General features: G+C 35.6%; 1 protein-coding gene and 1 non-coding gene across 4 annotated transcripts in view; both read right to left on the bottom strand.

Annotated features, from left to right (window-relative positions):
* Window positions 1-15,701, bottom strand: part of LOC149542930 (uncharacterized) — a 223,123-nt gene that overhangs the window by 91,511 nt on the left and 115,911 nt on the right. For 2 of the 3 annotated variants that reach the window (XM_089797846.1, XM_089797848.1), the window contains exons 5-7: window positions 4,953-5,064; window positions 4,709-4,746; window positions 4,551-4,604 (exon numbers count right to left, since the gene is read on the bottom strand). In XM_089797846.1, the coding sequence (XP_089653972.1) occupies window positions 4,551-4,604; window positions 4,709-4,746; window positions 4,953-5,064 (204 nt within the window). The remainder of the gene's footprint in view (window positions 1-4,550; window positions 4,605-4,708; window positions 4,747-4,952; window positions 5,065-15,701) is intronic. The other variant, XM_089797847.1, reaches the window with a different exon arrangement.
* On the bottom strand, window positions 13,044-13,115 carry TRNAD-GUC (transfer RNA aspartic acid (anticodon GUC)). The gene has a single exon. It is a non-coding gene; the product is annotated as a tRNA-Asp (tRNA).

Raw genomic sequence — 15,701 nt, forward strand, 5'->3', positions numbered from 1 at the left:
ATTCAAGTAGCAAGGTGAATCAAGGTAAATCAGAGGTGAATTCCTAAGAAAGGTGCATATACTTAATCAAATAAAGGGGCAAACTTCGGCGAAGGCATGGAATCAAACGCAGAGTTCATCAGCGTGGAATGCATTTCCAAATTTAGTGTAAAGCATTACAAGTATCTTTGCGAGTTTGTGCAGGATAAAAGCCAAATTTCAAATCTCTAATTCCAGATCATATTCAAATGCAAACTTGGTTTATGATTAAAATCCTATTCTTCCAAGAAGTGTTTATCTTGAAGTGTGTAAGTAATTACATTTTCATGACTTTGATCCAACAAGTTTCCTTTCTTTTTCCAGGATGACAATGCTGATCAGATTATAATGAAAGGGAAAAGGACAAGATCTACATCTCAAATATAATTCAAACGAAAAAGACTCGATGAAGGAGGCCTTGACTTCAACAATGTAAATGCAACATGGAAGATACATCAACGAATGCAATGATCAACACATTCAACAAAACAACTTGAAAGATTCAAAGCAAGTTTGAAGAAAAAAAGGTTAAGACCATATCATATAAGGTAGAGATTGCTCTGCACTTCAAAAAGGAACTCAAGATCATACAAGGAACAAGATAACTCTACAAATGAGGAGTGCCACCGCAATCTTGGATTTCCTTTGGAAATTTAGGAATCAACAAGAAAGAAGCTAAATTATCAGAAAAGGTCAAACATCAACACAAGGACAACTTCAAACAATTCAAAAGAGAAAAATCCCAAGGACGATGAAGAAGTTTCAAAAACAGTTAAGAAGAACATTCAAGAAGATTACCAAGAGTTCAATGAAAATTAAGAAGGAAATTCATGAAGATGAGGCAATATAGGAATATGAGCCAACACAATCAATGAAAGGTTGAATAATGTGGAATAACAAGAGATATTGATACAGATGTAGATATGTTTTTGTGATGATGAAGTGAAGTTAAGACAAAGATGACAAGACATACATGTTGAGGTGGCACCCAATCATTTTCAACCAATCAAGGGATTCCAAGTGAGCTTGTCCAAGTTTTATCTAATTAGACTCATTCAGAAGAGAACATATGGAAAGCATTTGATGAAATACTTTGAGCAATTTTCTCATTATGTAGTCAAAGATTTGTAACCATCTCATTGGATGACATCAAACATTGGTAGTGGTTGCAACTAACCCTAATTTGGGGTTCTTTAATTATCTTGGTTGTTGATTTCAAATCAATTTGGGTCCTTCATTTGTAATTGGGAGGTTTATTTAAGGCTTCTTGTTCTCATCTGTAAAACTATTAGATCATTAGATAGGCAATAGCAGGTAGGAGTAGCAATGGAAGGAGATCAAGAATTGTTGCCAAGATTATATAGAAGTTAATACAGAAAATTTCATTAAAGATATGGTGGACCTTTGTTTATTGTTTCAATATTTTGTATGATTTTTACTTCTCAAAGTTTAATTAAAGTTCATCAACTTTATTGGAGATATGTGGTGAATTCCTTGTCTCAAACCATTTCAAGTTTGTAGATTGTAAAATGACAATTGTAGTGTATGATTATTTTGAACTTGACTGTGGATGTTCATTTGGATTTTGCCAATATTGGGTATTTAGATGAATGAATGTTTACATTATGAAAATACTTCGTTAATTTCAGAGATTGCACCATATTTTGTAAAGTTGTTTTCTCGTGGCGAAATAAATCTTGGTTTAAGGAATCCTAATATCCATACAATTAGGAAGTAGCTTAGACTCTTTAAAACCTTGCCTTTTTGTCTTTATCTGAAATTCAAGTTCTAGTTGTCTGGCACAAGATCATTCATGTTTGGAAGGAAAGCAATTGATTAAGTCCAAGACCAATTAAATAAGTCCCTTTATGTGTTACCAACAATATCACATCAAATTCAATTGAGTTATATGCAACACAAAGTTAATAATTCGCAGTGTAAATCTTAAGGTTAACTTATTTGATCCTACATTCTCATATTATTTAGCATTTGAGGTTTCCTTCTTCAAGAGAGGATAGAATACTTGTTAGTTTATTCTAAGTTGAGAAGTATCACAAAACACGCATCACAAACACCTGGCTAAATCATATTTATGTAATCCTCTTCATTGCATCACATTCATAGCTATTTTTTTCATCCAATCAACTAAATATTCAGATGCCAACATGTCACTATTGGAGAATAGAAACATGGGCAGGTAAATGTGGTGTCAAGAACCAATCAGTAGTATAGTTTATTTTTGTTATGTGGATTTTGCCAAGGGCAGTTGCACAAAGCTCAGGATCATACAGCCATCCCAAATGCATGCTAATTCCCACTCCCGTTGAATGTGGTGAGGGGACTTAAATATGGAGTACCCACTAAGATCCAAGATTGATGTTAAGTTGGAAGATTTCTATGATGCCTAGAGATCTCAAAAATGGTTGGAGACTTCATGACAGTATCCTTAAGACTCCGAGTCTTTGAATCTAAAAAGTGAAGTCTCTTCGGGGTCTCCGAAATAAATTTAAAATATAATATTAAATTAATTAATGTATTTTGGCCCTCATTTTAATGTTTTGTATGCAAAACCAATGGCAATTTACATGCTTTAATCATTTAGGTCATTTGGATATTTTATTTAATAAGAAACATTACAAACATTTTTTTTTTTATTCCATAATTCCAGAATCCAACCCAACCTACGATCATTAAAAATATTTATTTTAATAACTTAAAGGACATTAGAAATATTTTATTTTATAAACATATTCTTTATTTTTATTTTTATTCCCAACCCTTCCAGAGACTACAGACATTTGTGGAAATTTGTTGAAATTTGTTCAAACTTGAAATTTGTTGATCACAAATTTGTCAAGGGAGGAGATGATACTGATAGTATCATCATCATACTAGATAATAGATACGTTTCTGACTTTTCTTTACAATTCTAAGTTTTTTGTTTGCATATCAATGATTTAGCATCAAACTATTTTTTTTTTTTAATTTAAAATCTGAATATGTAATGATAATCTCAGGGATTATTAATCTGATATGATGATTATCATATGCAATATTCAGAAATTAGATATGTAATGTGAGTTTTGAACTATTTGACCCTATATTAATGTGACATTAATATTATTTACTTTAGTCTTTTAGTTTTACAGTTTCACTATTTTGTACTTAGTATTAGAACCTTTTAACTACTAAAAAAAATTGTCCTCTCCAAGTACCCCCGTCTCCTGTTTTTGAGAAATAGTTGTTCCAGTACCGGTACCAATACTAGAGAGTCAGAGACCTCCAAGTCACCCAATCTCCCAGTAACCTTGCCGCTTTGGCAAAAAGAATCAAAAGTGTTTAGTTTTTGGTTTTTTCAATGCCAAAAATCATCTGAATGTGTAGCAAAAACTTTTTAGTTTCGGGGACAGATAAGAGACATTTTGAGCACGCCTTAGGCATTTCAGAGAATAACCATCCCCAAATGTCAGGGGATGTTTCCAGCCATTTCCTGCAAGTTTTTTTAAATCAGGGACAGCTTGGAGTTATTTATTTTTCTTCCCACTATCTGTGAACCATTTCAGGAACGGTGATGAGTCTCCTAGGGACAGGAAATGTGCCCCCTCTAATATAGCTAATGAAACAACCCGTGGAAGAAAAAAGAAAAGAAATAGTGTCATTACATTTGACATATAAAATGAATATACACAGAATGAACTGTTTCGAACACAAAGGCACAGATCAAAAGTATGAAAATATTGAAATGTACATAGAAAAGAAAAAAATAACAAAACTGCCTAAATACCATAACAGGCAGACAGACCAAAAAAGAAAAAAAATAACATATTTATATATGAAAAATGGAAAAGACTAGATAAATGGGACTGAGTTGTAAAACTGTTACAGTAGCGAAGAACCAAGGCAAAAAGGACCCTAAACACAAGCAAAAAGAATAAAAAGTAATAGGAAAAAACAAATGAAATGGACAAGTGGGGGCGAAGCTAAGACAATGACCGCAACACAGGTACAAGTAGAAATAGATGTGTAAGAGGAAGGAGCCTTGATGAGGTGGAAGCAGATGAAATAAAGGCTACAACCAAATAGTAGCAGGTGTCTGTCTCAGCATGCATTGAAAGTGCCAATAGCATTACCATCTATCAATAAATATTAAAATGCTCCAGCTCACTGAAATTCTAAATCCAAAGCCTAATCTGGTGCATAAACAGGTGTAATGCTGATATTATTTATAATATAACTAGAGTTTAAAATTGCAAGTGGGAACAATTTGTCCACTTTAAGCCGCCTTTCCTATAATCTTCTAATACAAAATAACAAGGATACATGTTTTCACTTCATAATGATTATGATTCACATTCATTTAAAGAATTTTTAAGGTCAGAAAATAAGTTTCAAATTGCAAATGGGAACAATTTGTCCACTTTAAGCCCCCTTTCCTATAATCTTCTAATACAAAATAACAAGGATACATGTTTTCACTTCATAATGATTATGATTCACATTCATTTAAAGAATTTTTAAGGTCAGAAAATAACCTTTCGCTTTGACACAGTCCGTGTCAACTGAGCAGAGACACCAAAATCTGCAACCTATGAAAAACCAAAAACATTCTTAGAAATATCAAGCCTCCAATAGAAAATTTGCAGAGATAAAAGCAGCGTTAAATACCATATTTCAGTGACTCATTATATACCTTAACATCGCCATTTGCTGTGAGAAGGATATTAGCTGCTGTAAGAATATAAAAATTATAATTTTGTCAAAATAAATAGAATGCAGATTTCAATTGGCAATTCAAACTGAAAATGCCTAAAAATGTTCTATCATCAACAAACTAAAGATGGACACCAAGACACAACATTTTCAGTAGCTGAAATATGCATCACAATTGTACACAACAATAAGGCAATAGCATATGCAGACTAGAATGTATATACCTTTGATATCTCTGTGGATTTTTCCCTCATTATGAAGATAATCCACCGCATGTAGCAGATCTCGTAAGATGCATGCAATAGACACTTCATCCAAAGGTGGACCTGTTTCAAGCTGTATTAAAAGGCATATAAGTCGTCTTCTGCAACTGAATCAAGAATCCATGTTAACCTAACCACCAAAGCAAAATAAAGACCCACCTTTAAAAAGCTGCATAAATGAAAAACAGACAATAACATTCAAGAGTCAAATTGGAGACATTTAGGAAGATCCATCTTATGTGATTTTTCTAAAAAAAATGTTTTTCACAGACTTTTATTGTTTTGCTGCTATAAACTTGATTTAGACTTTGACATACCACCGAAAATGTACATTTCACCTCTGCCAATGGATCGCTATCGGTGATCAAAATGCACATTATCCTGAATAGGCTACAAATCTGACACCGTCTTTGTTTCTTTAATACTCAGTACCTTAATGTTTGAATATACATATGATCTGGGTTGTTTCATTGTTATAATTCTTTCTTTGCACTTGTACTTTTAACATCCTAATGACCACGTGTTGAAAATTCCTAGATTTTCCATCTAATGTAGCACCATGTCCCCTTATTAGCCACCGACTAATGTGCTCAGCCTACAGTGTTCCTGTTATTAGTGCTCCTCCCAGGTTTTTCAATCCAGAGTGTGCTCAGCCTGTGATGCTCCTTGAAGAAGTTGCGGAGTATAAATACCTTGGCATCGATTTCAACAAAAAACTAAGCTGGTCTAGCTACAGGTATACAAGGATATTAAGTAGGTGGAAGGCTTTTTATGCTCTTCAGAATAGGTGCCGTGAAGTAGAGTTGTGGGATTGGAAAACTATTCAAACCTTGTTCGGTCTTCTTGTGCTACCAGTTGTTATTTACGGGTGTGAATTATGGGCCAGCAACACTACTATAGCACAATGGAAACAAATCGAAGGAATCCAAAAGCGCTTGATCACAAGCAAGTTTAAAATCAAAAGCACTGTTCCATATGATATCATGCTAAGTGAAATGGGGGCTGCTCCTATTGAGGCACTTGCTATGGTTCGCCTTCTAAGTTAAATAAAAAGAATCGAAAAAATGGAAGAGGATAGATGGCCTAAAGTGGTCTTTAGTGACACACTATGTCAGCGAAAAAGGACATGGATGCAACAAAACATCAAATGGATGAGTAAATGGAATATTCAATTCAATATGTGCCCCACAAATAATAAAGAAATAAAGGTCTTTGTCATGGAGAAATTCTACAAGAGAAATTGGGGAAGTGAGATTGGAAGGAAGAAATTATATTATATAAATGAGTTCAACCCTGCTTGTGATCAACTCCAAAAAGCATACATAGGAGCCAACATTTCTTGGAGGGCTAAAATTCTTATTGCTCAGCTGAGAACCAACTCTCACCAACTTCGTTGTGAGACCGGACGTTGGAAGAGGCCAAAGGAGGCTTGGGAAGAGAGAATTTGCAGATTCTACAATTCTAGGAAAGTGGAAACTGAACAACACTTTATTTTAGAATGTGAAGCCTACAAGAGTAGTAGAGATAAATTTGCGGACACTATATGTGACAGTTCTTGGCATAACCTATTCAACGAAGAGTACATTGAGCAATTGGGTGGACTCATCATCATCCTGCACAAGCAACGAACATTGTTACTTAAGTCTGCTTGAGTTGTCTTGCTGTCCCATAGGCTATTTTTAGCCTCATGGACGTTAAAATTTTATCTATCTATCAATGTTGTTTTTCAATTCAATGCATGCTCAAACTATGACACATAATAAAAGAGTTATATTTCAAAGCCAGTAAATATGTAGATAAAAATAAACCTGCAAAAGCAATATCATCTCTAACAACTTGCCAGTCAGCCGAGCAACACTTTACAAAAGCCAGCAGAGATTCTGCAGCTCCCATGAGGTGCTTTTTTTGTACTACATCTCTCTGATTTACCTACTTTCATAAATGGATGAGATAGGATTCTTGATATTGGTATCTCAAAGTGATTTAGTGTAATATCCCCTATCTGGGCCTAAACAGTTGGTAACTATTTGATTCCCCGTAGGCTAATGTGTTTGGTTAAAAGGGACTCTTAAGGTCAAGGTACCATTGCAGTTGCTTCCCTTTGTGCTCGGACTTCAGCATGTTATGTGGGTAACATTTTTGGATGTTTTTTCGATAGCGGATTTCAGCTCCATGTTTCATGGAGCTCATATCTATTTAAAGTAAGTCGCTACTTTTGGGTCAATGAAATCTCTTTGTCAACACTAGCCTTGGCACCTTCAATTTCCCATTTTGATGATCAATTGCCTTTTCTGCTATTAACTCGGGTGATCTTTTTAATAAACACTAAGTTTTAATGTCATGTACCTTTAGCATTTAATTATTTAATATTTTAAATTTGAGCTTCAGAGCAGACATATTTAAATTAGAAACATGAGCATCCATATTAGTTCATTGAGACCAAATCCCCATAATCATTAGCATCAAAGCAAGCATATTTAAATTAGAAACATGAGCATCCATATTAGCACATTCCCCTTGTGAAATTTTATCCTCCACCTCACCTTTATATGTGAAGTCACCCCTTGATCTTTTAAATTCTCTGCCAAATGACACCATGCACTCACAAGGTCTGTTACAGCTCCCATGACTTGTTTTTCTTGCCGATACGAGTTTGAAGGCCTTTATGCATTCAACCAAAGTAATACATTTCACCTAAGTTGCCGATTTGGATTCCGATACAGATGTGGGTTCTTGAGATTCAGGTTAAAAATACGTCCAAATTCTTTGGGGGTTGGGTTCGGATTCGTTTTGGGTTCATCCGTACAAAAATGTATTTTTTGTAAAATTATGTATGTGTGTGTATATATATGCAACAACAAATAAGTCCATACATCACTATACTAATAGTAAAGCAACAAAGCAAAATACACCAACATATCTATGTTTCAGTTCAATAGGATATTAATTGCATCATTTAGCCATACAAACAACATGATACACTTGCTTGGTCACATGCATGGAACATATTTCCATATCAAGGGGGCAGTTTGATAATGAAAGGAATTGTCAAAAGGTAAGTGCACTTATTTGAATTTTCATTTGGTATTGGTTAGGATTTCTAACCAGGCTAGATCAAAAGTTGAAATTCAAATTTTAAGCCCTGGATTCGAAGATATCATATGTTTTTTAAAGAAATTCCTCTATAGTTGTCAACTTGGATGTCACCAATTTCAAGTTGGACTTCCTTTGTAAGCAAGTGTTCATTTTCATTCACAAATGCATTTTTTTTGGTCTTTTTAGTGGGCACTTTAGGGTTGGGAGGATTGAATAGACCAAATTAGACAACAACAAAAAAAAACACTTTGAAAAAGTCTAAAAAATTGTTTTGACTTTTGAGACCAAATTCAGCCCAGGTTCAGCCTTTGGGCAGCAAATTCTTCAAAATTCGCTGCAAATTCTGCCCGGATTCCTCTGACAGCATTTGCATCAACTTCATAGTTCTGCAAAAGAATTTGGGGAGAATTTGACAAGGACCAGACTTTGTACAGAATCGAACCAGACTTTGAGGGTTGTTGCAGAGAATTTGGTAACTTAGTGTTTCACCAATATGCCTACAATCAAAAATATATTAAATTGTCTTGAAATAGTGTGTCTCAAGTGGTTGCGAGTCTGTTGTAACGATTCCCAGGTGATGACAGCCAGCACTAATCTTTATGATCCTTCATTTTGACAACATTATTTTGCCTTCAAGTTATGACTATGGGCTGGATATGCATGCAAACTCAACAACTCAGTTGCCAAGGCTTCTTGATGAGTGTGAAGGCTTCTTGATGAGTGTGAAATACAATTTAACAGGTCCGCTAACAAAATCCAAGCATTATCCACACAAAGAGTACTATAATCAAACACCAACAGCAAGAAGATTATGTTGGAAATATTGTCATTGATGTCAACAAGGCATTCATCATTATTGATATGTGAATATATGAATACAAATATAGTTATCAATATAAAAGGCATATTAATCAAGCCTGAAAATGGAAACAATGCATATGTAAAATTATTTTAAAGATGTTGTCATTGATGTCATGAAGATGGCATAATTAATGTTACCGATGAATGAAGACAATAGAGAAGACAACAATTAATGATTGATATAACAATCCGTTGTGTAAATAGATTAAGAACAAGACATAGTTAATGTGATTTAAGTCAAGTGGCTAGTAGTCTACGGATTCAATGAATCAAGCGCGAAGGCCTTTAGGCATTCAACATGCTAAACATTGCAATTAGAAAATGGAATACCAACTTAGTATACCAATTGGTGTGGTGTCAACATGCTAAACCAGTTACACATTGCACATAGAAATTTCCACTGCAACAAAGCATAACTCAGCCATAAAAGTCACCATTTCATATGCAACACCTACCTCACACCACTTATCAACAATGAATTCAACCATAAATATAAATTGTCAAACATTAACTCTCCATGACTCTTCCACCGAACTAAAAACTACCATAATCATTATATAGATTCAATATAGCAACTTATGACAGTAGCTCCTTAAATTTAGGACTTCGAAAGTGGACTAAAATAAATAAATAAATAAAATATCATGTTTGGACTCAAAGGTTGAGACAGCTTTCTCCTAGCATTCTCTCACTTGTCAAAGACCTATCAAGGGTCAAAACTCCTTCTCCTAGTCAAGGCCCCAAGGCCCAACACACCATCTGCACTTCTCAGTTTTCACTAGCTTTGTTAATGCATCTGTAACATTTTCCAAAGTACCATTTTTTTCTAATTTCACCATTCCTTCTTCCACCATATCACTAACAAAATCATATTGTACATCAATATACTTCGTTTTGGCATGGAAAGTTGAAATATTCCAAACAGATTTTACCTGATTTCTTTTCAACAATATATTCAGAACTTAAACATAGGCAGATATATTACGAAACAGCAAAAGAAACTAGTTGATCTTCCAATAGATATTAAATCGTTCTTTCTCAAAATGATACTCAAGATTTAAGCATATGAAAATGCATTACAGACCCACAATATAAAACCAGAAAACTCTCATAAAATTCCTCAAAAACATGTTATTGCATTATACAACAGCAATACAATAACTAGCATTCATAATCCAATCTTAAACACAGTTTTACAGTTAGATTGGAACACTACGAGAAAAACCTGTAAGCGGATACGACACACCTGAAGTGACGTCTCCACAGACAATGGGTTTGCGTCCACTGTCTGCCAGTATGAGGGACTACGTCCTCACACTGGCTGAAAGCTAAAGCTTTCATGAATAACTTTCGCAAGAGACAACTGAAATCTGAATCATAAATCAAGCCTGCCAAATGAGAGAGTCTCTTCTCCTTTTATCCTCACAGCTATGACTCTTTGACTCCCCTCCTGGCTTTTGTCTTATCTCTCCTTGTCCTTTTTAGCCCACTTTATAATATTAAATTGACCTTTATATTTTGAATCCATGCACTCCAAGTCGATTTCAATATTATATATGATATGGCTTTAACTTTTCTAATGTCCCAAAAAGGGACATTACATATCTCCCCTCCTTGAAATTGCTCGTCCTCAAGCAATCAATACTAGGATCTCATACAAATCTGCAAGTAGCTCTCTAGCCCAATCTAAAAACAAATCCGGCCACACCACAAAGCAAGGTGTCACTCTGCATCCCATCCATCAATCGGATCCCTAGATCCCATATAAATCTACGAAATATGTAATGTCCCCATTATATAAATCTTTATATACCCTCGGAAACATTTTCCCGATGGGTATTTAAGCACGGCTTGTAGGAAGTCTGTAAGGATGCTTTGGATTATATTTTTCTGTACTACAGATTCATGTTGGAGTTCAAGTTTGTTCACCATTTCAGAAGTGAAAGATCTTCCCTATTTGGCTTGAGTGGTTTCGATGGGATTCAACCCTCATCCTACTCCGTCACTGCACGTATTACTAGTTCGATCTAGCAAATTGGAGTGCCCTCTCTTGGCAAGCATATACGAAAGAATTCGTGTGTTCAAATCTTTATTATTGTATTTGGAATTCATCTAATCTCTCGTGTTCATATAGCACTCACTATTTGTGTTCTTTTACCTATCGGTACACTTCCTGCCATCTCTATATCGCCTCATCCAGGACCATACAGCCTCCACTCATCAACTACTTGGACGGCTTCTTTCCCATCTCCGTGCTACTCTGTGTTTGTAATTGGTGCATATCCAAGAGATCCTTGTTTAACATTGTGCGATCATTCTTTCCCATACACCCAACACGTTATCGTACGACATTTTCATTTACCATTCTGCTGCCTTCACTCACCATACGGAATAACACCGTACGAGCTTCTTTACCCACAGTACAGCTAGTCATCCTTTAACGTACGGATTACCCATTCCCCATACGGACAGCTCCTAAATCCTCCCATACAGCATTCCTAATTCCACTGTACGGCCCCTTTTCCAGAGACACCGTATGGCCTTTTCCTATGCATGGTTTGGCATGTACGAACTCGGCCTTTTCCTATGCATGGTTTAGCAACGAACAGACTTTCATAAGGGTGATAAGTCGTATTCTTCCCCCCCTCCACAACACCGTACGAACATCTCCATTAAACCATATAGTTATTGTTGACATTTTTCGGCCCATCTAAACTGGGGAACATTACAAAATATCGTTGCACCTATAAATTGTACAACTCTGATCATCATCACATCTAGCCTCAAACTGAGAACTACAACAAAACCCTCAACCAATCATAGATACATACTGTCAACACCTAGATCCCAAACCCTATTGTCCTAACCAGCTACTATGATGAGGTGGAAATGTATCAAGGGGCTATGTATAACCCAGTAGATGGTGACAATCCGACCTAAACTGATGATGTAAGAAACAAGCTGCTCAAAAGCTGAAACTAACACCGCAGGTACATCAAAACCCATACCACGGTCATAAATCTTAAGAACCCCCAAGTGCATAGGTGCTATGAGTAAGTATGAAGCTGAAAAGCTAATCACTAGGATTGAAACATAGCTCTCATCAATAATGCACCAAGATCTATTCAATGGCTGATGTAGGAAATCCATCCAACTCCTATATGGGGTGAACTTGGAAACCATGTTTGGACTGATCCAATGACAAGCAATAGTAGTCAATTCACCACTCCCATCCTGTGACCCAGATTCACTGCTAGGAACTATACCAGGATCCAATATCCTGAAATCAAAATCATCCTCTTCATGGCAATCAAAAGGAGTTCCCTCGTTTATCACAAAAAAGGGATTATCGGAAGTCCAATCAGTAGCAACTTCAAACAAAGGGTTGTCTACAAGTTGAATGTGACCTGAAGTTTTGATACTTGATCGTTTAGGGCAGCTATCCAAGTCATACGTCTGTTGAATGCTATCAAGTTCATCAATGACTTCTTGGAAAAACTCCTGTCTCACTTTACCCTCATGTTCCTGAGAGTGATTTGTGACCCTAATATGATTTTCTGCTTCCTAAAGAGAAAATTGAGTTTCATCCAATGCCTCACGAGCATACTTAAGCTCCCTGTTGAGCTCCTTAATCTCCTTTTATCTATTTGACTTATCAGCATATATTTCACCAACCTTAAGAATATAATCCTTGTCGGACAGCAAATATAAATAATTTGATCTCATAGTTTCGAGAGTTGTTTTGACCACCTGTAAATCAGCAACAAGCTAATCTCCTTCCACTTCCCTTTGAGCCTTCCTGTAGAGATCCTCAACCAACTTGTGAGTGTTGTCACAACATACCAAATGTTGTTGGTAAAATCTATATTGTAGCTGACGGGTAGAATAGTATCCAAAAGGGCACATGACGGTTGAGTCACCCCTTCGGGAAGGTATATGTACATCCGAAATGGACTTCGGATCATCAAAATCATTGTAATCAAATTGTAAGCATTGAGTGCATATTGTGTATATGAATAAAGTATTTGTTTTGTGTTATATCTTAATATACTACATTCGTTAAGTATCTTTTTACCCTATGTGGTAAAAATTTGGCGCCATTGCCGGGGATCGAACCCAGGTCACCCACATGACAGGCGGGAATACTCACCACTATACTACAACGACTACAACCATGTCTTCACTAACCTTCAACTGGTTCTTTAAGGTATGCATTTTATTATTGTCTTGTTGAAGCGGTTCATTGTCTTGCAATGTCATCTTTGATTGTTCCTCTAAATTCATGTCGTGGTATCAGAAATATATCACTCATCATACAAAGATTCCAATCTGCTATTACCTTGTGTGCAATCAACCTCATCAACCTGCTTGTCAAAGCTAACCTCCAAATCACCAACGTAGAAACTTGCACCTTGTGTAAAATCTTCTACGTGATCGCGAGAAGGCTACAAATGAATGGTAGTTGAATGTTCTTCTTTTTCAAGACCCTCTATTCGATGATTTTGGTCTGCCGAAAATTTTTCATGCACACTTTTGCGCTGGTCTTTTGCAAGGAGATTCTGAACTAATTCCAAATACTTTCTTTTTGCCATATCAGTCTTATTTTGCTGCTCTAGATGAAAATCCATGTAATCACTTAATGATAAATCATTCTGAATTCGGGTAGGGAGTTTTTTATACTCTACAAATGGCAAGTATTTTTGCTCTTATTTCGGATTTGGAATTCTAGGCTAACTGCTCTTGTGGCTTCATAGTACCCTTCCCATTGTTGAATGTTGTTATCCTATTACTGTAAGTCTAACAAACAGCTGCATTTTGCCGCAGAATTGCCTTCTTCAAATAGTCAAACTATCTTGATTTCTTTATCAATTGACAATATCAACAAGATTTGGTATTCCTCAAGTTGACTTCGCTCAAGGGCACATACACAAAAATATTGAAAATTGATAATAAAATATTATCTTTCCTTTCAATTAGGATAACGTATTTCCCAATATTTCCTGATGCACTATTTTCTGACAGTAGTCTTGTTGATTGTTGTTACTAGACGCCTATTGTAGTTTTGTCAAACACTGAGCCTACTAGTAGAAGGCTGTGCTCTCGATTGCAAATAGTTATAACACACTTTCAAGCTTTAATGACGAAGTACCTGTATATATGCAACAGATCTGCAATTGACAACCGCAACAAAAGTTGGAACTGTAATGTCCCCACTTTAGCAATTGACCAAGTGTGTGCGCATTAGCCTAGTTCTACATGGTTCTAAGGGCTAACGAAGGGTCTAAAGGGATTTTAGAGTGTTTTGGCCTAGTCATCTCTAGTTTGGGCCAAAACGCAGTTGATTTACTCAGTCTTACGATACTTACTATTTTTAGTAAGTCAGCAGGACACGAGGAACGCTAGTTTTGCAAAGTGATTGGATTGGATACTCCTTGGCGAGAGCTTTCTGACGAACTATCTCTCGTGTTATTCGGAGTCCGATAGCTAATATATTTTTATGCCTAAAGTATTATTAAAGTAAGATTTAATTTAGTTGTAAAATATTAAAGTGTTACTTTAATATTAAATTTTATGGAAATGTGTTCAAATCAAAAGGGGTGCCTAAGGGAGAAATAAGTGATTACTTTAATATGTTTTATATTGCACGTCTTTTATCCCACATTTCTCATGAGAGTGGAATCAACCCTTGGAGAAAGAATAAAAGGGAGCGTTAATGGCTTCATTCGGCAAGTTGAATATGAGAAGAAAATTGATGTGTGAGTTACAGATCTGTTCTTGGCATTAGAGGACGTTTGTCCTCTCTTTGACATTTTAGATGTCATTCCCTTGGGGTTTGGCCTTTGGAATTCATTGCTATCAGCTTCATTAACAAGCAGATTGGGCGCATTTCCAACTACAAGCGAATTGGGTGCTTGCTCGTATCATTCCCACTTCTTGTCTGATGCTTATGCCATTCTTAAGGGATGATTTTATGAGGATCTTGACTGATTGAAGACAAATTTTACTGTAGCACAGCACTATTCATGTTACTATAGCGCGGCACTATTTATGTTACTATAGCAGCAAGATGGGAAGTTATTACTGAAACATTATGTTATACTGCTAGAGTAATTAGTGAATTGAAAAGTCTGCTATGTATTTGATTTTATTAGTTTGAAAAATATTATTATTTCAGCAGTACTTCAATCTTCAGTTTGCATATTATTATAAATTTCTTCTCGTTCATGTTATGTGATTTCAAATCTATGCAAAGACATAAAAACAAACATTTCACTTCTGAAGCCATAAAGGGGTTTAAACATTTAACAGAGAAATAAAGAGTTGGATGCAAATTATTTGACTAAATTTCTATCAGCAATTGGTTTAGTTTTTTGGCATTTCTAGGGTGCCCATTACAAGAACCACAACTTAAGTAATCCAGTATTGACCTGTTTATAGACTAACCTAGAATATTTTGAAATAGCAGTCACACTATGACACACTGTTTATCACACAACAGCATAAATCTTTGACAATTATTAACAGATGTCTAAGTCTCCATGCCAAACATTAGAATTTGTGACAATCTCCTACACAACTATCTCAGTCTAAATGCTAGTCACCAACTTGATTGAAACCTTCATCACTACCACTGCTTAATCTCAGATTTGAAGGGTTGCCAATAGAATCTTTGCGAGACCCCTAAAGCTTAATCCATTACACCAATGATGCTTACAAGTTGATCAGATCTGCCATAAATCTGAAACTCTCTTA

The sequence above is a fragment of the Cupressus sempervirens genome, chromosome 8 (genome assembly GCF_028749045.1).
Source record: "Cupressus sempervirens isolate cs-2001-9-10 chromosome 8, ASM2874904v1, whole genome shotgun sequence".
NCBI lineage: Eukaryota > Viridiplantae > Streptophyta > Pinopsida > Cupressales > Cupressaceae > Cupressus > Cupressus sempervirens.